Raw genomic sequence first — 24,983 nt, 5'->3', positions numbered from 1 at the left:
CATTGCAACTAAGGTTTAGAATCAGATAAGACACCTGTTTGCTCGTCGAGAGATGTGGTTCCCCCATCTGGCACCAGTTGGATATTCCATAATAAGGTGGATGTCAGGATCTAACACTGGCTCACCAGCAACTGTAAGTGGAAAGGACAGTTAGGAAAGCATTTAAAGTAGACCCAACATAAGATATACAGCAATTGTTCATTTATAAATCCATGTAGGTTACACTGCGTGTGAATGCATGTATTGCTTTTTAAAGAAATCCTGGACTTCCCTTATTAGTGCCTTCATCTGCTTCTTCCACTGGAAGGACAGCACCATCTTCATCCAGACATTGTACAGAGACGGTATTTACTACCTAAACTGTGATCCTGGTGTTGACGGGTCGTTTGTCCCTGTCCTTTCTGCAATGAGAGCACTCCTGCAGACTTTACACACACACACACACACACACACTAATATATATATATATATACACATATACACACACACACACACACACACACAAATATCCCCCCCCCCCCCAAGTGTCTTTAGTCTGCTACAGTGACATCACGGATACTTTTCTCCCTCTGGAAGTGGGTGAATCTTAAATGCAACAGAGAGTAACGCCACATAATGACAATGTTGGATCTTCTTAACAGGGCACAGACAGCAATCAAAACAGACAGACTTTTCACTTTACGCAAAAGTAAAAGAAAATAAATAAAAAAAAGGGTTTTGTCTTTAGGTATACTCTAAGGCCCCATACACACAATAGAATCCATCCGCTGAAAAATCCCAGCGAATGGGTTTCAGCGGATAGATCCTATGGTGTGTACACTCCAGCGGATCTTTTTCCGCGGATATTTATCCCCTGGGATGGATTCCAGCAGATAAATATTTGCTGACATGCTAAACAAATCTATCCGCTGGAATCCATCCCAACGGATGGATCCGCTGGTCTGTATAGACTCACCGGATCCATCCGTCCGAAGGGATCCCCCACATGCGTCGTAATGATTCGACGCATGCGTGGAATTCCTTATATGACAGCGTCGCGCACGTCGCCGCGTCATAATCGCGGCGACACGTCATCGCCAGAGGATTTCGGCGCGGATTTCAATGCGATGGCGAGTACACTCCATCGCATGGAAATCCGCTCAAATCCTCGAGAGGATTTATCCGCGGAAACGGTCCGCTGGACCGTATTCGCGGATAAATCCTCTCGTGTGTATGGGGCCTTAGGCTGGGTTCATGCGGGGAAACCCACATCCAGTTTGAATCAGTGTGAAGTCAGCCTTAGAAGCAAGTGCTCAAAATAAGTTACTCTGTAATTTGATGAAACAGAGCTTGCCTATGTGGTTCATTAAAAAAATATATATATATATATATATATCGGCAGTTTTTTTCTTATTTTTTCTTGGTACATACCTTTATATCCTGATGTTGTCCAGGGCTTCCGAGTTCCGATGACTGCTTGACTGGGCATTCCTATCCTTCCGTACGATGATTGACGTCTTGTGAAACAGGTGACCTGTCGCACAACGCGCGTCACTAGACGTCGGGAAAGAGCCGAGCTGCGAGTCGGCACTATACGGCGCCTGCGCAGTCAGCTCTACACGGCGGGCGCAGGCGCCCTATAGTGCCGACTCTTAGCTCGGGTATTTCCGAAAATCTGGTGACGCGCATTGTGCGACAGGTTACCTGTTTCACAAGCCGTCAATCATCGAACGGAAGGATAGGAACACCCAGTCCCGCAGTCATCGGAACCCTGAGGCTGGGATAGGAACGCCCAGTCCCGGAGACATCAGAACGCGGAAGCCCTGGACAAAATCAGGATATAAAGGTAAGTGCAGAGAAAATGAGATTACCTTACTATGCTGGCTCGAATGTAAAAAAAAAAAAAAAAAAACACACTATCTATATATATATATATATATATATATAAAAATGTTAGGACATATAACAGATACACAGGAAACTGCAATACCCGACTTCCTGAAAAGTTTTTATTCCTCAACCACTTTGCTGCTGAAAACAGATCTGCAATATTAAAAATGAGCCAAGCTTGTCTAACACAGTCATGTTATGACAAAAAAAAAAAAAAAGTACCGCTCTAATGCGCCTATCCCTGAGATCAGCCAATAGGACATGTAATGAACTGGTGTAGATTGTATAAAACATTTTGTCAGTCTACAGAAAAATGGCAATTGATCGCACACAGGATGCAGACTCACTGTGACCCAAGCTAAACCAGGTAATGCAAGATGGCTTCAGCTCCTAGCGGGCTTAATAGTTTTCACAGTCGTGTTATGGTCTTAAAGCTGAACTCCAAGCAAGTAGATAAAATACATACAGTGCCTTGAAAAAGTATTTATACCCCTTGAAGTTTTCCATATTTTGTCATGTTACAACTAAAAACGTAAATGTATTTTATTGGGATTTTATGTGATAGACCAACACAAAGTGGCACATGATTGTGAAGTTGAAAGAAAATGATAAAAAGTTGACAATTTTTTAAAATAAATATGTGAAAAGCGTGGCGTGAATTTGTATTAAGCCTCCTTTACTCTGAAACTCCTAACTGAAATCTAGTGTTGGTCTATCACATAAAATCCCAACATCCATTGACGTTTTTGGTTGCAACATCACAAAAACTTTTTCAAGGCACTGTATACAGAACTTGTTTCAACAGCAAAAAAAAAATGTTTGTTATCCAAGCACTTTTGCCAGACTGCACATCTAGATTGTCAACCTCAACTGCAGAAGCAGCAGATCCATCTTTATCATAAACACTGCCCAAAACACCTCCAGCCTACTCATTGACATCATCCATGAGCTGTGTCTCATGGACAGGGTCATTGCTTAGTTCAATACTGCTGTCCAAACATTTAATGCACATGGGCACTGCTGCAGAGCCTGATGGCTCCACTGGTTGTTATAAAGGCAAATTTAGGGACTTACATTAGCTGGATTAATAAAAACATTAAAAGGAGCATTGAAATAGAATGAAGAGAGGGCGCACCAACCTTGCGCATTACCCAAATAATATTTATATAATTTTAATAAATATTACTTGGGTAATGCACAAGGTTGGTGCGCCCTCTCTTCATTATTTTACAGTGTTGCCACTGGGTATCCCCTGACCCTTGGAGGGCAGCAAGGCCTGTGCATGTACTGGGAGCCATAGGAATTCCAGGCTTCCTCCATTGACATCGCACTACTGTTGAGTGCCGGAGACTAACATGTACATGCAGGGCTGTGGAGTCGGTAGATAAATGTTCCGACTCCTCAGTTTTATATACTTCCGACTCCGACTCCCCGACTCCGACTCCTCTGTATTAATATGCAAATGTATTTTATACATTCCTTGAGGGAAAGAAACGCAACCTACCACAGGACTACTGGCTGGGAAGCCAACAGTCTACTGTATTGCACAGTTTAAGCAAAAGACAAACACAATGGCCCAGATTCAGGTAGCAATTGCGCCTGCGTAACCATAGTTACGCAGCGCAATTGCTGACTTGCGCCGGCGTAACGAGTTCTCCTGATTCAGAGAACTCGTTACGCCGACTGCAGCCTAAAATCTGCGTGGCATAAGGCTCCTATGCCACGCAGATTTTAGGCTGCATTCTTGCGTTGACCGCTAGGGGGCGCTCCCATTGTGATCAGCGTATAGTATGCAAATTGCATACTAACACCGATTCACAAAGTTGCGCGGGCCCTGCGTACGCAAGGTACGGAGTTTCCGTACGGCGTCTTTAGCGTAAGGCTGCCCCTTCTAATAGTAGGGGCAGCCAATGCTAAAGTATACCCGCCCTTCCCGCGTCGTGAAATTTGAATTTCACGCCGTTTGCGTAAGTGATACGTAAATGGCGCTGGACGCCATTCACGTTCACTTTGAAGCAAATGACGTCCTTGCGACGTCATTTGCCGCAATGCACGTCGGGAAAGTTTCCCGACGGCGCATGCGCTTTACGATCGGTGCGGGAACGCGCCTAATTTAAATGATTCCTGCCCCCGGCGGGATCATTTACATTGCGCGCGCTTACGCTGGGCAATTTTGCCGGCGTGCCCTCGCAATTTACGGAGCTGCTGCTCCGTGAATTGAGGGCAGCGCAAAATATTTGCATGGGCGCAGGGCAAAATCGTTGCCCTGTGCCTCCGCAAATAAAGCGCAACTCGTACCTGAATCTGGGCCAATGAAAACAAAGTTTTATTATTTTTTTTTTATTAATCAATCAAGTGGCTGGATAGTAGCAGCAGGCATAAACATCAGGAACAGGATATTTACCAGTTCAAAAATACAAACCACATTATTTGGTTGTTTTAGAACAAAAACAATGCTCATCTATAATGAACCAAAAACAAAATCTGTAAAACCTAGAAATGGTTTATATTAATCTTGAAATGTAGTTATAGGCTTAGCAAATGCAAATCAATTCAATGTAGAGTTCTAAGGAAGAGAATTGCCTCTGCCAGATCCTCTTTCATAGAGGCTCTTAAGTCAGACTTTATTATTTTATTCATGCATTGGTCTTTATTCTTACAGTAGAGAAGTCATTAATTATAACTTTTTGTGAATTGGGACATTTAAACTTGCTTTTTTTTTTTTTATTTCAATCTAAAATTTAGTAGGAGTCGGAGTCGGTGCATTGTTTTCCGACTCCAGGTACCCAAAATTTCCCCCGACTCCTCAACTCCGACTCCACAGCCCTGTGTACATGTGTGCTAAACCAAGCAGTAACAGTAGTAATGGTTGACAAGAAGTCACAAGAATTACATAGCGAATAATGCTGACTAAACACTGTATGTCCAAGTTTAATCTCTCATCTCCTGCAATTCTGTTGACTTTGGCTTTTGCCATTACTGCATCATGTGACAAAACATTCTACAGCATAACAACTAGAATTGTAAACAACTCTAAACTGCTGGAAACAAAACCTTCTTACTTCCAGTTTTCAGAATAAAAAGTACATTTGTGAAATTTTCTACATCCCCTTCTTTCTCTCAGAGCGCACAGCATCTGCATGCTCCTTCTACAACCACTTACCATGTCTATACCCCCTCCTTCCAGCACCCACCAGACCTTCGCCCTCTTTTCAATCAGCGTCTATTATGTCAGCACTCTTTGCACTTGCAGCCTTCCTTTTTGCAACATACATGGTGCTTACAGCCCTTCTTGGCTTGACTACTAAACGCATCTACACCCCTCCTCTCATCACCCACTGCATTCGCAGCCTCCTTTCTCCTACACCTCCTTTCCCTCAGCACTGCACCTGCAGACTCCTTTCTATCAGCACCCCCCTCTCACAACACACACTGTGCCTGCACTCACCCATCTCTCAACACCTTCCACACCTGCATTCCCCCCTCTCTCACCAACCTCCACCCTCATCATCGTACCTGCACATTTCCCCAACCACCACCCTGTTCCCAAAGCCATGTGATCTAAATACACTAGATCTTTACACTCTCAACCATTTGTACTCTTGCCATCCCCCTTCCCCACTGCACCCTTGTATGCCTGATGGAAGTGCACCACCCTTTACACCCACTGCCCGAACCTAATCCCCCTTTCAATTATTTACACAGTATAGAAGTTAGACTTACAGTACTGTTCTATGGTTACCCAGTTTTAGTTTTTTTTTCCTCCTTCTTAAATAACAGCCCAATATGTACTGGGTCATCACAGTTGGGAAAGCACAAGCGAGAGAGTGGTTTGTTACTGTCCTTGAGTCTTTTAGCACACTGGGTGGATACCATCTGGTCTAGGTGCTTAGATTATTTAGAATTTATACAAACAGGAGAATTTATCACTACTTTAGAAGTATCACTACTTTGAAATGTTATGGATTTTAAGGCGATGTAAGCCCTGGTTCACACTGGTGAATTTTAACATGTGATTTGATATGTCAAATCACATGTCAAATCATCAGCATTTGCCGGCAATGGCACCGTCCTAATCGGTGCGATGCCGCATCTGCACTGATTTCAAAAAGTCGTTTCTGTACTACTTTTTGCAATTTCAGCACAGATGTAATTGCCACCAAATAGGTGGAAGTGAAATCGTGATAATTCAGCCAAACTCGCATGGCTTCATTCCCGCAGCCCAGTGTGAACCTGGGCTAAACCCTAGTGGAATGATATTAAGATGTCTTTATGGATCCTGCTTTGTGCACTGGTCCAAATCATTTGGTGGGGGGTTGCTTTTTAGGGGTTGTGCATGGCCCCTTAGTTCCAGTGAAGAGAACTCTTAAGGCATCAGCATACAAAATACAAAAACATTTTGGACAAATTCATGCTTCACTACAGTTTGGGGGATGGGCACTTCCTGTTCCATAGAGACATGGATGAGCGAGTTCTGACCTGAACACCTTTGGGATGAATTAGAGTGGAGACTGAGCCAGGCCATCTTGTCCACATCAGTACCTAACCTCACAAATACGCTTCTGGAAGAATGGTCAAACATTCCCATAGACACACTCCTAAACCTTGTGGACAGCCTTACCAGAAGAGTTGAAGCTATTATAACTGCAAAGGGTGGGCCAACTCAAAAATGAACCCTACGGACTAAGAGTGTCTACATTAGTGATTTACAGATTCCAGGGGAATTGCCCAGGTATAATTATATTGGTCTAAGCTGGACCACTGTAACAATGTATAAAATACACATATCTGGTTATTATTATTATTATTATTATTATTATTATTATTATTAATAATAATAATAATAATAATAATAATGATTTAAGAACAGAAGCCTTGCAGCATTGAAAATCTATTTTGAAAGTTATAGCATGTTTAGAAAGGCAGAAAGCACTAAAATCTCATAAACTTCAAAATGTTAATGTCATTTTAAAAGTTGTTTTCACGTCTTCCAAGCTTAAAAGGGGTTGTAAAGCTTCCCGTTTACTTACCTGAGCCCTCGAAAATCCCGCGTCGTGAAAGCGATGGTTTCTCAGCCCGGTCTTCCCGGCTCTTCATTGGATGATTAATAGCAGCGCAGCCATTGGCTCCCACAGCTGTCAATCAAATCAATGATGGGGCGTGCCGGGGTGCGAGGCTGAGTGATACACTTGGCAGCTAAGGCTGCCACTGTATCACACGGGAGCGCGCACGCAAGCTAACCCCCTTGGGAGAGCGCTTTCCAGAAAGGGGTTAGCTTTTGCGGGGAGGAGCCGAGACAGCCGCCCGAGGGACCCCAGAAGACTAGGATTGGGGCCACTCGAAAACTAACTGCACAGTGGAGGCAAGTATTATTTTTTTAACCACTTAAGACCCGGACCAAAATGCAGGTAAAAGACCAGGCCCCTTTTTGCGATTCGGCACTGCGTCGCTTTAACTGACAATTGCGCGGTCGTGCGACATGGCTCCCAAACAAAATTAGCGTCCTTTTTTCCCACAAATAGAGCTTTCTTTTGGTGGTATTTGATCACCTCTGCAGTTTTTATTTTTTGCGCTATAAACAAAAATAGAACGACAATTTTGAAAAAAATGCAATATTTTTTACTTTTTGCTTTAATAAAATATCCCCCAAAAACATATCAAAAAAATATTTGTTACCTCAGTTTAGGCCGATACGTATTCTTCTACCTATTTTTTGTAAAAAAAAATCGCAATAAGCGTTTATCGAGTGGTTTGCGCAAAATTGATAGCGTTTACAAAATAGGGGATAGTTTTATTGCATTTTTATTAATTTTTTTTTTACTACTAATGGCGGCGATCAGCGATTTTTTTCATGACTGCCACATTATGGCGGACACTTCGGCCAATTTTGACACATTTTTGGGACCATTGTCATTTTCACAGCAAAAAATGCATTTAAAATGCATTGTTTATTGTGAAAATTACAGTTGCAGTTTGGGAGTTAACCTCAAGGGGGCGCTGAAGGAGTTGTGTTCCCTGAAGTGTGTTTACAACTGTAGGGGGGTGTGGCTGTAGGTCTGACGTCATTGATTGTGCGTCCCTATATTAGGGAACACACAATCGATACCAGCACCACAGTGAAGAACGGGGAAGCCGTGTTTACACGCGGCTCTCCCCGTTCTTCAGCTCCGGGGACCGATCGCGGGACTGTAGCGGCGATCGGGTCCGCGAGTCCCGCGGCCGAGGTCACGGAGCTTCAGACCGGGTCGCGGGAGCGTGCCCCACCGCTGGGCTTTATACAATCATTTACAGGTACGCGATTGTGCCCAGCAGGGCCATTCTGCCAACGTATATCGTCGTTAGGCAGTCCTTAAGTGGTTAAACTAACCTTTACTAACCCTTTAGAGAGGTTGTTCAGTTATCTGTAGAAAAATAAAAAATCAGCAGCTACAAAAAACTGTAGCTGCTGACTTTTAGTAATAGGACACTTTCCTGTCTCAGGATCCAGTGCTGTCCTCACCTGGCCTGTTTTATCACCAGGTTTCGGTCCCCAGCACCTGCATACTAGCTGTGGGCAGTGGTCTGTGACCGCTTGCAGCTTCACAGCCGGCTGCTCACTGTACATTTGCATGCAGCACTATTGACTGGTCCCGCAGCATTCTGGGTCCTGTGAAGTATCCCAGAAGGATGTGGGTGAAGGAGACTGTTACCTGTCAAAACCAGGGGTTTTCTGGGTGATAAAGTATTCATATGCCTTGAAATTTTCCACATTTTGTCATGTTACAACCAAAAACGTAAATGTATTTTATTTTATACCCCTAACTAAAATCTAGTAAATAGAGTCCAATGTGTAATTTAATCGCAGTATAAATACAGCTGTTGTGTGAAGGCCTCAGAGGTTTGTTAGAGAACTTGGTGAACAAACGGCATCATGAAGGCCAAGGAACACACCAGACAGGTCGGGATACAGTTGTGGAGAAGTTTAAAGCACGGTTAGGTTATAAAAAAATATCCCAAGCTTTGAACATCTCACGAAGAACTGTTCAAACCATCATCTGAAAATGGACAGAGTATGGCACAACTGCAAACCTACCAAGAAATGGCTGCCCACCTAAACGGACAGGCCGGCAAGGAGAGCATTAATCAGAGAAGCAGTGAAGAGGCCCCTGGTAACCGTGGAGAAGCTGCAGAGATCCACAGCTCAGGTGGGAGAATCTGTCCACAGGACAACTATTAGTCGTGGAATCCACAAATCTGGCCTTTATGGAAGAGTGGCAAGAAGAAACCATTGTTGAAAGAAAGCCATAAGAAGTCCCATTTGCAGTTTGCTGGAAGCCATGTGGGGGACACAGCAAACATATGGAAGAAGGTCGAACACTGGAACTCCAACTTATCTTGATGTCATCTTTATTGTCAAAAGGGTCAGACAGATACAGGCAATGGTCGACGCGTTTCACAAGCAATAGTTTGTGAAACGCGTTGACCATTGCCTGTATCCGTCTGACCCTTTTGACAATAAAGATGACATCAAGATAAGTTGGAGTTTCAGTGTGCGACCAATTTCTTGTTTAATTTGTCTTCCACGGTGGTGAGCCAAGGTCTGCGCCTGTGATCTACCTTGCACCTGATTTTGCCTGGAGTGGTGTGCTTCTCCTTGTTCTTTGATGTGGAAGAAGGTGCTCTGGTCAGAGGCCAAAATTGAACTTTTTGGCCTAAAAGCAGAACGCTATGTGTGGCAGAAAACTAACACCGCACATTACCCTGAACACACCATCCCCAGCGTAAAACATGGTGGTGACAGCATCATGTTGTGGGGATGCTTTTCTTAGGCAGGGAAGCTGGTCAGAGTTGATGGGAAGATGGATGGAGCCAAACACAGGGTAATCTTAGAAGAAAATCTGATAGTGTGTGCAAAAGACTTGAGACTGGGACAGAGGTTCACCTTCTAGCAGGGCAATGACCCTAAACATACAGCCAGAGCTACAATGGAATGGTTTAGATCAAAGCATATTCATGTGTTAGAATGGCCCAGTCAAAAAATTGCTGTTCACAGACACTCTCCATCCAATCGGACAGAGCTTGGAGGTATTTTTTAAAGAAGAATTGGCAAAAATGTCACTCTCTAGATGTGCAAAGCTGGTAGAGACATACTCGAAAAGACTTGCAGCTGTAATTGCTGCGAAAGGTGGTTCTACAAAGTATTGACTCAGGGGGGCTGAATACAAAAAGCACACCACACTTTTTGTATATTTATTTGTAAAAAAAAAAATTTAAAACCATTTATCCTTTTCCTTCCACTTCACAAATTATGTGCCACTTTGTGTTGGTCTATCACATAAAATCCATTTACATTTGATTGTAACATGACAAAATTTGGAAAATTTCAAAAAGGGGTATGAATACTTTTTCAAGGCACTGCAATATGACTTTCCCAACATTTGTGAAACTTGCTTTCACGTCTGTCAGGACTGGGGTACTTTTATTCATGCTTTTTGGAGTTGAAAAGTACTACGTACATCATCCATTGTGGCAACATGAGGCCACCAAAACTGCCGGTTTTTCATTTCATTTGTAAATGTGCCCGTTTGCCCCCATCCCAGATGTACCTGCCCCCCCTGTGCAAAACTGTTGCGCACCCTGTATAGTGGCATTCAATGGGTTATTATCCATCATTGGTGAACTAACTACACCCTGGTCACAGGTCTGACTCAGACTGAATGGAGTCATATAGATTTATTGAGAGGATACATCACATCATTTAGAATAAGATACCCATCTTTCATAGGAAGTGGAATTACTGGTCTTATTATTAATGCTCTTCTCTAGATTGGTTCATTTCCGAACTTTATACCTCTATTCCTATTCTCCATTCTATCCTTAAACGTGTTTTTTTTTTGGTAGTATTCTTTTACGCACTGCACTACAGTATATGTATATGTGAATTGTATCCGATACTTTCTTCATACGCAATCTTGGTTCTGGATTATGTGACAGATATGCAATATTTACCTATTTTATTTTTTTTGTTTGTTTGGAAATGTACTAACATTGGATATTGTGTATATTTATCTGTTTTTTTTCCTTTCAATAAAAGTGTCTGTAAACAAAAGTTGTTTTCAATCTCTTTAAATATGCATAAATGGCAAAAAAAAAAAAAAAAAAAAGGAGAGATCCGCACTGTGATGCAAGGAAAAAAAGACGAAAATAGTATTAATTTTTTCATTTAAAAAAAAAACACAAACACAGCAAGTGTTTATTATACACAATGCTTTAGCACGCTAAATATCATCTACTTAAGAAGTGTGATGGCAGAAAAACGACCAAGTGGCCCATAGAGTCTGTCCAATTTTTTTTTGGGGGGGGGGGGGGATTTATACTTTTTTTTTTTAAGCTTTTTTGTCTATGTTTGGCCCCAGCATGTTTAAATCCACACACTATTCACCAGAAGTCTATTCCAAGCATTAAATACTCTTTCGGTAAAAACATACTTTCTAGTTTTGAACTTTCTTCCTACTAGTTTGAGGTCATGTCCCAGTACGCAGCACAGTGGTGTAGTGAATAGCACTTTCGCCTAGCAGCAAAAGGGTCACTGGTTCAAATCCTGACCACGACACCATCTGCCTGGAGTTTGCATGTTCTCCCTGTGCCAGCGTGGGTTTCCTCCGGGTACTCCGGTTTCCTCCCACACTCCAAAGACATGCTGGTAGGTAAATTGGATCTTGTCCAAATTGGCCCAGTATATATATATATGTATATCTGTGTGTATGACTGTGTGTCCCAAGCGTGTCGTGATCCTACGGGGTAAAATGACCGCTCCAGCCAAGCAGACACTGGCTGGAAAAAGCGCCTATAGGCGATTCAGTTCGCATGTGTAGCGCTATACAAGTCATTCATTCATTCAGTGTTTCTTGATCCTTGCTTCATATTGAAAATACTACCCCTCTAAACCATTTTACCTCCCTTGATGTATTTTAAGGTTTCCTCTTTCCTTCAGACTGTACATGTTTAATTCCTGAAGACTGTAATGCCCCAAGCTTATGCTGCCTATCTGGTGTAGTTTAAGGCACCAGTAGCATTTAAAAAAAAAAAAAAAACACTTTATATACTCACAGACTTGGCTGACCACCGGAAGACGAAAAACGTGGCAACAATCGATTTCGGTTGTCGGTCAAATCATTCCTCACATGAACGCGATTCTTCTACGTTCAGGAGAGGGAGGTTGTACCAGCTTCTATACTCTTGTAAAAGCCTACAGTACTTTATGTCTCTTCGTCATTAATGTATTCTTGAGCTTGTTCACAATGTACACTGAGCTACACATATTTTCTCTCTTGTGAATAAACTCGCATCATCTTTTCCTGGCCAGTCAAAATGTCAAAGATACGAACCCGGAAGAAGACGCTAGCAGCCAGTGAGGGAGCTCCTGGACACTGTATCTCTGGAGTGGAAGTGAGCATAGTTCCACTTTAACTTTAGGCACTGATGCAAAAGTATACCATTACCACCGGATATTTCTTAATGCCACCCAATAATATGCTTATTTTGATCCATAATATGCCTAAACTGGATCCCCCAAAACACCACACTGTTCAGGTTTCCGTATCTTGGCAACAGATTACCCGTTTTTGTATTATACCAATAATGGAGTCCCCTACCACCATCACTATGTTGCCTCCGCTACACTAAATTCCCATTCTTACTTCAGCAGCCATACCCCAGGTTGCTAGGGACATATCCTGCTGCGACAGTGTTATCCTGGAAATGTAATTCCCAGTACCAGCCAAGAGTGCATTTTTGTTGGGGTAAGTTTTGCAGGTAAAAAAAAAAATCTGCATTTACATTTTTTTTGTAGGAGCCTGGAAAAAACACTGCAATTAGCAAATTGTGGGTGCCATGCAGGATTCCTGCAGACTGTCAGTAAAAGCTGTCTGCTCGTACATTATACTGGCAAGAAGTTTCACGCTGACTGAAAGAATCAATTTACTACCAGAACACTTAACAGCACCCTGGTAGTTCATTGAGAACTACAAGCTAAGAGCCGCAAAGGCTGTCGGTACTTGTAGTTGTCACATTAGCAGAACTCTGTGAATGAATGAATTATGTGGCCAGATGGACAAAGCCTCGCACAGCCACTTTTTTTAAATTGTGATAAGGAGTGGGGGAAGAAATCCCCTGCTTGCGATCACAACGAGGGGGGGGCAATTCTACAGTAACATGTTACATGGTGCACCCTGAATATGGGTTCAACATGTTACAAAATGTGAACTTATAATTTAAGAGTAGCCTCCCTGTTCCTGTATTCGCCTGCCTCCACCCACTTCATTACTTCCCTCTCCGGGCATCTGCTCGGTGAGCAACAAGCTGTTCTCCAAGTTGTAAATGGCTTGCAGTGTTCTGAATCTGGTGAACTTGCATTGCCTAGAGATACACTTTGACAGGGAATGAACTGGCCTGTTTTTTACCACCTTCACTCAACTGTAAAAAAAATACATTTAAAATATATATATACCTGTTAAATAAACTTTAGAATCAGTTATTACAGCTTAGTCACAAATATCACTTTTCGGGACTGGCAGAGGTGTATGCATCACAACAATGACTGGACAAAGTTACAAATCATAGTAAACATGTCTTTGAACTCTGTATTTAGTAGTTTGCAAGGGGTTTCTTTTCATAACTGCATTTATTGACTTTTTTTCCCCTGCCTGGTTTCAGATTTAAGCTGCATAGTTATTCACACTGACTCGGGCCAGATTTCCATTTCACACCGTCTCTGGCGGCTCTGGTCTCAACTAACAATTGGGAACCAAGCAGCATGGTTCCTGATCATGTGATCACATGACAGCTATTAAATGATTACATAAGGTACATAAATAAACAAGCCTCTACTGCGTCCAGCTGTCACAGTATTTGTTCGGTTTGCACTCGCTGTGTACACACAAAGAAACAGTTTTTAGAGAAGACCATAGTAAAAAAATAAAAAAACTTTTAGCCCAGGATCACACTAGCATGATCTTAGACATTGAATGCGATTCGCACCCTAACTGCAGGTGCTGATCACATGTGATGTCTGTGAGATGAGAGTTCTCACCCATGCGATCCGATTCCTGTGCGAGTTCACAGTTTGCACTGTGATCTGTAAACCGATCTGGGGGTGTCATTAATGTAATGATACCCACATTGGTTCGCAGAAGGCAGTGTAAACTCTCTGTGTGGGTTCTTATGATTTTATACAATAGATGGTATCACTTCAGGTGGTCTATGGTCCACCAGTTGCAGCTGTAGTTTCTCACAGGGGGTCAATCTGTTTCTTGAACCAACATAGCAACTGATAAACACATTTTAAAACCACACCACACCTGCATGGTTCTTTTTGTCATGTTATTTATGTAGAACAGATTAACAACGAATCATTACTCACCTTTGATGTGATCGGATAAGACACTAGCTTCTTCTTGACTTAGGCGACCCCCTAGTAGAACATCACAACCTTCAGCAGCCAAGCGGTTTGCCATGACTGGAGCATTTCCACCCAGAGCCCAGCGCATTTCCGGAAGTCTTTTAGAGGCATCTACAAGCTTTCTAAACAACGTCTCATTGGACACATACCTCCTGTTACAATGAATAATAAATTCAAATTAAATTTCCCCGCACTGTTACAGGTTTTACTTGCTTTCAGCTTAGCTGCCTTATGCAACATTTAACAGCACCATTATAATTTATATAAAATACACAAAGTACCTCAAGATTAGTAAATGAAGGCAATACAAAAAAAAAAGGGGGGGGGGTTGGTGGGAGTATGAAACAATGTTTAATAAAATTGTAGTTAATGCACATTTTATTGATACAATCAGAGTCAGTCAGAAAACAATCACCTTACCTAGAAAAAAAAAAAAAAGTGGTTTAGGTTGGTTTGTCTTAAAATAAAGGTCTTATACTTACCTGCTCCGTGCAATGATTTTTTTTTAGAGTGGCCCCAAACCTCATCTTCTGGGTTCCCCAGTCAGTACACTCAGCTCATGCTCCTTTCTGAGTACCCTCAAAGCCAGCCACTTACTATGGGGGAAATCTTGTGTGTGTCTATAGACACACACACACACACACACACACACACACACACACACACACACACACAGCACAGCTCAGAGCCTTCTTGCAGGATATGATTGACAGCAGCACAAGACGCTATCAAATGAACTTAAAAGAATCAAATAAATTCAAGCTTCATTATATGTCAAGAATGGTCACAATTTGGCTGCCCAAAAGAGTATTTTAAGTGCTTAGAAACCTTATTTGAAATCTACCATTGATGATAATTTTTATTAATTTTATCGTTTTTCTGGCCGTCTGATCCTCTGGCTTTAGTACTTTCTGAGTTGCTGACCTTCTCACTTCGCTCTAACGTTTTCAGAAAGAGGTCAGCAATGGCAGCCAAAAAATATTTCTTTCATTACTGGTTTCCTTTAATATACAATTGTTTGCTCCCTTCTTTTTACCATTTTTTGCCATTCTTTATAGCCATTTGACAAGTGCAAAAAATACCGATTGATCCTGCAAAGATACAATGATCTTGTAACTTCCTGTAGTGAGCTGACAACACTGATACTGCTGCTCTGAAATCCCAAGTGGTTTTATTAACCCTCCCGGGTTACCTCTGAACTACAAAATACCTGTTAAAGAGATTAGGAGATAGTCCAAATTAGGAGAAATCCTCCTGGAGAGACAACCCTGCTTCTCTATACATACAAATACAGAGAGTGTTGTAACCCTAAGATTGGAAGTGTGGCTGCTGAATAAAAGGGGCTGCAGGCACAGTAGAAGCTGAGAGATTGGTGCAAGAACAAGGGCTGCTGAGAGAAAGGTATAATGGGTAGCTTGCCAAAAGGGAGGGTTAAGAACGAAAAGGGAGTACATGGATACTAATAACAGGTGCTGTGCAGGAGAGATTGGTTGACAGTTTAGTTGGGGGCTGTCTGAGGGAGCCGGAAGCTGCTAGGTGATAATGGGGGAGGGGGAAAGGAGTTGGCTGACACTGCAGGAAGGGGGTTGGGTGATACTGGGGAGGGGGCCTGGCTGACATTGTAAGAGGGAAGGCAAGGTAATACTGATGGAAACAGGACAGGCAGATGTTTGTAGGGGTGACACTCCCAGTGACAAAATGAAACTCAGACTAAAGGCACTATCCTCAATAGGAATGAGAACCTGTGCTGGTTATGTGTGCCATAGATTTATATTGTGCAATAATGTAAAGCAATTCAGAAACCAGTTATAGTGGTTCACAATTGTCATGCTAATTCATTCCGATTACTTTATTGTACCCGTTTGCAACCCCTATTTTCAAGTGCCTAACATTGTGAAACCACATACAAGGACTTTGAGGTGCCAGTCATTAGTCACAATGATAAAAATCTTACAGTTTTTATAAAAAAAATAAAAATGTACTTAAACAGTCAGATTTAAAGTGGTAGTAAACACTGCATGGTCACTTGTACCTACAGGATTATTCTCTATTTCGGCAGCCGTTGGTTTCACCGGAATATGCACCCCAAAGGGACGGCATTTACACATGCTGTCCCTTCAGAGCTCTGTGCCGCGACTTCCGTACGCATATGCGGGGGTGACGTCACTATGGATTAGGCACTCAAATGGCTGGAGGAGCCTGCGAACTCAGAAGGAAGACCGGGTGAAGATGGAAGTGACAGCACACAACTAGAGGGCTACGTTTTAAGGCAAGTCTTCCATAATGTGCTGGTAGGTGATGCATACTACTAGCACATTATGATATTACCCCGCAGGGCAACCAGAGTTTATCTTTATACACAGACTTTACTAGCACTTTAAAAGGATTGGAAACCCCCCCCTTTTTTAACTACATAATTACTTGCTTAGTGCAATGGTTTTGCACAGAGCAGCCTTGATTCTCCTCTTCTCAGATCCTCTGCCAGTGCCCCGAGCTCCTTACCCAGCCGAGTGACCCTATAGCAAGCCCAATAGTCTGTGTGGCCGGTGCATTGCCATGAAATGCGATTTGCCATGAAATGTGATGGTCCGCCTCCATCACATCCCATTGGCTCACTCATGTCATGTGACATATAGACACGTCATCAGTCTTAGCGAGTCTACGCTGTTGTGTGTGTGAGGTGAGACAAGTGCAATACATAAGTGCAGTGCTGGGTGTAACATAATGCATAATATGAGGCAGGAGAAAGCCCCTCAGGCTGTGTGTCGAGGTATATACATCATGCACAGCCTGTAACTGGGAGCAGGCAGTGCAGTAGTGTTGGGCTTGTGGTGTAACATATTAAATATACTGTTAGGAAGGAGAAGCCAATGTGATATGCACAGCTCTGTGAGGAGCAGCCTGTGTTGCAGTGAGTGCATTGCTGGTGTAACAATGTATAGAAACAATGATCTCACACACACATCTATAGGCTGCCTCTCCCCTCCTCCTGCTCTCAGGCTGTGTGGCCAGCAGCACACACACACACACACCATTCCCAGCCATCTGCCTGCCCCCCTCTCCTCTCTCTTAGCCCTTTGAAGAGCTGCACGGGGGTTGACCTCCCTGGGTGCGCGAGTAAGCTTGCCATTGCAAGTAAACCTGTGAGTCTATGAACCCAGCGTCGGACGCTCGGGCAGGTCTACGCTAATAGCATAGACTCGCTGAGACTGATGACGTGTCTATATGTCACATGACATGAGTGAGCCAATGGGATGTGATGGAGGCGGACCATCACATTTCATGGCAAATCGCATTTCATGGCACTGCACCGGCTTAACCATATAAAGAAGGTCATTTGGCACAATGTTTGTTTAAACATGAAAGAAATTGTAAACATTTTGGATTGTTTAAAGTAATATTTATTTAATAAATGCCTGTAAGATTTTGTATCATTGTATTAAGACTAATGACTGACACCTCAAAAGTCCTTGTATGTGGAATTACAATTTACAACTGGTCTAAATTACTATTGCTAAGGCCAGGTTCACACTGTTGCAATTTACATGCAGATCCGCATGCATTCCTGCACCCACAATGCACTGCTTTTTTGCAGATGTGAGGGGGTGCCATTATTTCCTACTCGCACTTTAATGCATCAGGAACTGTGGCTCGTAAAACCACATGGTGCCAAAGCACCATGGCGTTCCACGCAGCCGCGTTAAAAAAGGATCAGGGACTGCCCTACTGCAAAAATTTGCAGGTACAGCAGCCCTTTCCAAATAAAGGGGCTCCTGTCATAGGTCAAACACAAACCGTACTACCTGCACAGATGTGAACCTAGACTAAACCTATTTGCAAACCAATACATCTACTTTTATCAGAGCTGTCAGCAGTGCATTCACAAAATGTTAAAGTGGAAATCCACCTAAAAAATGTTTTTATATATATATATATATATATATATATATATATATATATATATATATATATATATATATATATATATATATATATAATTTTTTTATTATTATTATTAAAAGCCAGCAGCTACAAATACTGCAGCTGCTGACTTAATAAATCGATTGGCTCTCGGTTGCCCCCGCTGCCATCCTTGGTGAGGGAATCAGGAAGTGAAGCGCTGCGGTTTCACTTCCCGGTTCCCTACTGCGCATGCGCAAGTCGCGCTGCACATCCTCACTGGTCCCTGCCGTCTTCTGGGACCTGTGTGTTTCCCCTGAAGACAAATGTGACACCAAACAGGGGGAGGGTTCAGAAAAGCGGAGGTTCCATTTTTCTGTGGACCTCCGCTTAAAGGATGGCTTTGCATAGTTAAAGTGAAGCTTATTTCTGTTTTTTAAATGAAACACTTACTCTGAAGCTGCACCGGGAGGAAAGAAATAGGCAAAACTCTCAGCCAGCTGTGTCTCTGTCTCAATGAAGTTATGGTGAACCGGGTTATAACTAGGTCCTATGGCGGTTTCCTTCATCAGGGCTACGCCATCTACAATGATATCCAGGCAGCCACCAAAACCTGTGTGGGAATACAAACCTACAGGTTATAAAAGCATTTGTACTGACACAATTCACCAATTCGATTTATTCAATTAATATTTTAGGCTTTCTTATATTTGTTAACAAAATTACAAAATTATGACCAGGAGTCATATTATATTTGAGAAAAGCCACATCTATTTACAAGTAGCAGAAGATAAAAAAAAAGGTGCTCCTGATTGATCCTAAATAATGCTCTTTGGAGCTTACTGTCCCTTTAGTTTTATATAAAAATTTCCCACCATGACAAAATTGATATAGTGAATATATACAAAGATACCCAGGTAGCAACCCTAAAAAATAAGGCTACCTCTGAGTAAGAAGCTACTATGGGCAAAACAAGGACTATACTCAAATGTGCAAAAATATGAATATTTAATAATAATTTATCGTTTACTTAGTTTACTATAGTTTACTACAAAACATGGTAAAAAACGATCAACTATAGATACAAATTGAAAATGTGGCAGAGCTAGTTGGTAGAACAGAATGCTCCCGCGATAGCGGTTTTGCAAGTATCAGACATACAAACAAAAGACAATGACAAACATGCAACAATAAGACCCGGACTGTCTGGGTCTTATTGTTGCATGTTTGTCATTGTCTTTTGTTTGTATGTCTGATACTTGCAAAACCGCTATCGCGGGAGCATTCTGTTCTACCAACTAGCTCTGCCACATTTTCAATTTGTATCTATAGTTGATCGGTTTTTACCATGTTTTGTAGTAAACTATAAATTATTATTAAATATTCATATTTTTGCACATTTGAGTATAGCCCTTGTTTTGCCCATAGCAGCTTCTTACCCAGAGGTAGCCTTATTTTTTAGGGTTGCTACCTGGGTATCTTTGTACAGTTGTATTCAAAATTATTCAACCCCCACTGAAATTGATTGTTTTGCCCAGTTTGACACTGATTTTGATCATCCTGTCATCCTGCTTACAATTAAATCAAAGAGGCACGTGTAGGTCAGACAAATATAACATAACATTTATAATGAAATAACCACAAATGTCTTTTCTGTGCTCACATCATTATCAGTTTTATTCAACCCCCAATTGACATTTAATCTTAGTACTTAGTACAACATCCTTTTACAGTTATAACAGCTTTTAAACTTGAAGCATAGCTTGACACAAGTGTCTTGCAGCGATCTACGGGTATCTTGGCCCATTCGTCATGGGCAAAAGCCTCCAGCTCAGTCACATTCTTAGGCTTGCGCACTGCAACTGCTTTCTTTAATTCCCACCAGAGGTTCTCAATCGGATTTAAGTCTGGTGACTGCGATGGCCACTCCAAAATGTTCCAGCCTTTAATCTGCAACCATGCTCTAGTGGACTTGGAGGTATGCTTGGGATCATTGTCCTGTTGAAAGGTCCAACGTCTCCCAAGCCTCAGGTTTGTGACGGACTGCATCACATTGTTATCCACTATCTCCTGGTACTGAAGAGAATTCATGGTACCTTGCAGACGCTGAAGCTTCCCTGTACCTGCAGAAGCAAAACAGCCCCAAAGCATGATTGACCCCCCGCCATGCTTCACAGTAGACAAGGTGTTCTTTTCATCATAGGCCTTGTTCTTCCTCCTCCAAACATAGCGTTGATCCATGGGCCCAAACACTTCTAATTTTGTTTCATCAGTCCACAGAACACAATCCCAAAACTTCTGTGGTTTGTCCACATGATTTTTGCATACTGCAGTCGACTCTTCTTATTCTTTGGAGACAGCAAGGGGGTGCGCCTGGGAGTTCTGGCATGTAGGCCTTCATTACGCAGTGTGCGCCATATTGTCTGAGCAGAAACTTCAGTACCCACATCTGACAAATCTTTTGTCAGTTCCTTAGCAGTCACAAGGGGACTTTTCTCCACTCTACGCTTCAGGTAGCGCTCAGCAGTCGAAGTCAGCATCTTCTTTCTGCCACGACCAGGTAGCGTTTCAACAGTGCCCTTTGGCTTGAATTTGCGAATGATGCTTCCTATGGTGTCTCTTGGTATGTTTAACATCTTTGCAATCTTCTTATAGCCATTGCCCTTCCTGTGAAGAGTAATCACCTCTTCTCTTGTCTTCCTGAACCATTCTCTTGACTTCACCATGTTTGTAACCACACCAGTAAATGTCTAGAAGGAGCTGAGTATCACAGTCATTTTAAAGCTGCCTGATTGGTGCTTATTAGGCTTTATTGCTGCTCCCTGACATCCACAGGTGTTTTCAATACCTGATTGAAAACACTTCAATGAACCTCTGTTCTTCAGAGTGGTAGTCTTTAAGGGGTTGAATAATTGTGTAAATGAAGAATTCACAAAATAAACATTTACTACTGTATTACAAAACCAATTGATGTCATTTTAGTTGCATATGGTTCTTTAAGAAGTCCTTGTAGGATTTCATTCTGAATACAATTACAAATGTACACTAAATTCCCTAAAACCCTTTACAGCATTGGGGGGTTGAATAATTTTGAACACAACTGTATATATTCAGTTGGCTTTTTGGCTACGGCAAAACCCCTTCAAGCCTTGGGGGTGTGTCTTCTCAGTGTTGTTGCTACTTTTCATAATCAGGTTAGTGCATGGGACGCATTTTCTTTTTTGTGACAAATTGATATAGTGACTGCTCCAAATTTCCTCAAGTTAGCATTTTATTTTGCGATTATGAGAAACATGAAATGCCTGAATTTACAAAATTTTACATTCAGATGTCTTTATTGGTTCCTTATTTTTAGAATCATTTCATCCTGAAAAAATATAAATATTTCTATAATAGAACCCAAAGTATTTACATATTTTTTTACAAATAATCAAATAGTTTTTTCGTTCCTGGATCATTGACTGGATGGACACAATTACACACTGCTGCAATCATGGACTTATGATCACAAGTTCCAGTGATATCACAATTCATACATTGATTCACAAAACAGCCTGAATCACTGGCAGAACATAGGGCACACTTACAACTATCTGTTCCAGTGTTTTGCAGTAAAGCGCATGATATCACAACCCACCAGGCACATGTTATAACATTGCGGTGCCACCTCAATGCACTAAGGTAACACATCACAAGGCATGGTAACACGTTACCATTCCTTGTGGCTAGGTGGATTGAAAACAGGACGTTATTTTTTTTTGGGTACAGCATCACTGTGCAATTGTCAGTTAAAGCGGCTCAGTGCAAAAAATGGCCTGATCAGGAAGGGGGCAAATCCTTCCAGGGCTGAAGTGGTTAAAGTTGCACTTCTGTTTATAAATAAAACCAATTTTATAAACATACCAAAATGTTGCTTTTTGACAAAAAGGTTATATATCACAATGGCTAGATCTGTGTCTGTAGTGCATGTTTAAACCTTATTACCATAAATAACATTTTATTTGATTTTTATATCAGGAGAATATACGGTAATGAGTTTGGAAACTCTAGTGAAATGCATTACAATTTAACTAAACCCATTAGATTTTAGTAGACTAAAATGTACTGGAGATTTTAGTCGACTAAATTGAAATGGGAATCAATATTCGTCATAGTTTTTGTCAATTGACTTCATTCTAATTTTATTTTCATTTAGTTTTTATCATAGTTTTTGTCGGCTGCATGAAAGCATTGAGCAAATCATTTTCGTCAAAAAAATTAACACCGAGTTAAAGGGGCTGTAAGGTCAGAAGAAGTTTTATCTTAATGCATTCTATTCTATACCTCCTGAGCCCCATCTCTTTCCAGCGCTGTTCACAACTCTCCTCCTGGTTGGCTGAGACACAGCAGCGGCGACATTGGCTAACTGACTTTGACAGCAGCGGGAGCCAATCAGGAGAGAGATGGGGAGGGGCTCAGTGTCTGAATGAACACAAGGAGCTATGACTCGGCTCAGGTGCCCCCATAGCAAGCTGCTTGCTGTGGGGGGCACGCGACAGGAGAGGGGCCAGGAGAGCCGAAGAGGGACCAGAGAAGAGGAGGATCCGGGCTGCTCTGTGCAAATCCATTATACAGAGAAGGGAAGTACAACATGTTTTTTATTTTTAGAGAATCACTTTAACCTTTCTGCTGCCAGATGCTGGTGTTAGCTTTGAATACATGTAATTTGTGCCACTGCCATCGCATACTTGAATTTGAATACATAGTTTCATACTTGTTGTAGCAATACTACTGCTGATGCCATAATCACATTGTGAAACCTTCATTCCGGCATATTGCTAATGCAGAGAATAAACCATGCAATAAACCGTGCAAATGCTTTTGTCATCATACACACTACTTTGCTCCAAGTAGAAAAAGGCTAAGGAAAGATAGTTTTGTGGATAAAGTTCTGCTTTAAAATGTCACAGTATACTGGCACATTATGAAAGTTGCTTCCGAGTTGTTTGTGAGCCAGCAATGACAGCTTTGCATTCTCCATTGCTGCCATCCCCTCCGATGTCTTCTTTTGGCCATTAAGTGGACAGTGATAATGCAATATCTGCACATGTGTGATTGAGCTGCATTATCCCAACAATAGGCTCCACTCTTCTGCATCGTACAGGTGTTGAGTCTACACTGCCTCATGCATATGACACAGTGTAAATTAAATACAAAAGGAGGGGAAATAGTATTTTGGTAGTAGAGACAATTATTTTTTTTTTTTTTTTTTTAAAAGAGTTCAATTGAAGTGCCTTTTTTTCTGGATATAATACTTCACTTAGTGTTTGTGGAGAGCTAAACCAACTTACACTCCAGCCTTCTAAGTGTAGCATGGTAGTCAGTGTAGACATTAACCATCTCAATACAGGGAACTTTCACCCCCATCCTGCCCAGGCCATTTTGCAGCTTTCAGTGCTGTCACTCTTTGAATGACAACTGTTGGTCATGCAACACTGTACACAAATAACTTTTTTTATCTTTTTGTACCCACAAATAGAGCTTTCTTTTTGTGGTATTTGATCACCGCTGTTTAAAAAAAAAAAAAAAAAAAAAAAAGTTTCTTAGTTTCTGTCAGTAAATTTTGTAAATAAGTATTTTTTCTCCTTCACCGATGTGCACTTATGGGCACAGATAGGCTGCACTTATCATCAGTGCCCCGATTACCTGTTCTGATGTCCCCTGCGAGAAGATGCCGTTGATAGGCTGTCCTCGCCACACAGTCTGTCAGTGTGAGGCGATAAGAGCCCATTAGTGGCACTTCCTGCATTTACATGTAACTGGCTGTGATTGGACAGCCGATCACATTGTTTCAGAGAGCAGTGATAACGCTGCGCGGCGTACCCGCCAGCCACCCAGAACGAGAGCCATACTGCCCCTCTGTCATTTGACGATTTAAAGTATTAAATAAATAATAAAAATTAATTAAATTATTAAAGTATTCTGATCTGATTAATGGGGGGATCCAATCGTAGTGCATACATATTATTTAGCACCGTTGTGTTAAAGAAAGAAAAGGATGAGTATACAGTACATGCAAAGTAAGAGACCATTGGCTAAAGCCTGCATTCATATGTGCTGTATGTAAGGAAAAGGGTGCCATTTCATTATCCCTGGGGAGGTGTTTGAATCCTGTCTATTGATACACATTTATTTGGCACAATTCCAGATTTAAAATGATACTTGGTACACAGGGTGTGACAGACTTGGACCCTCTTATGTCTAAAATCATCCTATGTCCACTAGGGGCATAGGATGACTGAGGAATGATATCTTGGACTACCAGAGATGGGATTATTATGTAATTATTATCCACAATATATATTCCAAGATATCTGTAAAGAACTATTTACTGTTTGTTGATTCTGAACTCAACGGGTTAATTGTAAGAGTGACTCATTCATACTGTTGGGACACATACTGTTAGATGCTAATGCCATCACCTCCAGCCATCTGTCTGTTCTCTGTGCTAATTGACCCTGCTATTGTGTGAAGATGTCCTGTGTTTACACTTATGATAATGTGTATTGTATAGCAGGTAAGCGGAGACATGACATCTACTCTGAAAGGTTATATCCAAGTCGCCTAGTCTGGGTAAATGATAAGTTAATTAGCTCATGTTAATTTATGTTCTGGTTACCTCCTCTTTAAACTGTATATAAGGTTGCATTCTTGGTTCTATTAAAGACTCCATGTTCAGCACACAAACAAGTCTTGTCTCGTTGTGTGCTTGTGAGCAGCTGGAATATCTGATATC

At 41.7% G+C, this 24,983-nt stretch overlaps 1 protein-coding gene across 1 annotated transcript in view; it reads right to left on the bottom strand.

The window, feature by feature from the left end:
- Nucleotides 1-24,983, bottom strand: part of LOC120937505 (ADP-dependent glucokinase-like) — a 52,630-nt gene that overhangs the window by 12,677 nt on the left and 14,970 nt on the right. The window contains exons 2-4 of the mRNA XM_040350781.1: nt 18,662-18,821; nt 14,270-14,460; nt 35-131 (exon numbers count right to left, since the gene is read on the bottom strand). Of these exons, the coding sequence (XP_040206715.1) occupies nt 35-131; nt 14,270-14,460; nt 18,662-18,821 (448 nt within the window). The remainder of the gene's footprint in view (nt 1-34; nt 132-14,269; nt 14,461-18,661; nt 18,822-24,983) is intronic.

Source organism: Rana temporaria, chromosome 4 (assembly GCF_905171775.1).
Source record: "Rana temporaria chromosome 4, aRanTem1.1, whole genome shotgun sequence".
Taxonomy (NCBI): Eukaryota; Metazoa; Chordata; class Amphibia; order Anura; family Ranidae; genus Rana; species Rana temporaria.
This window is presented reverse-complemented; position numbering and strand designations above follow the sequence as displayed.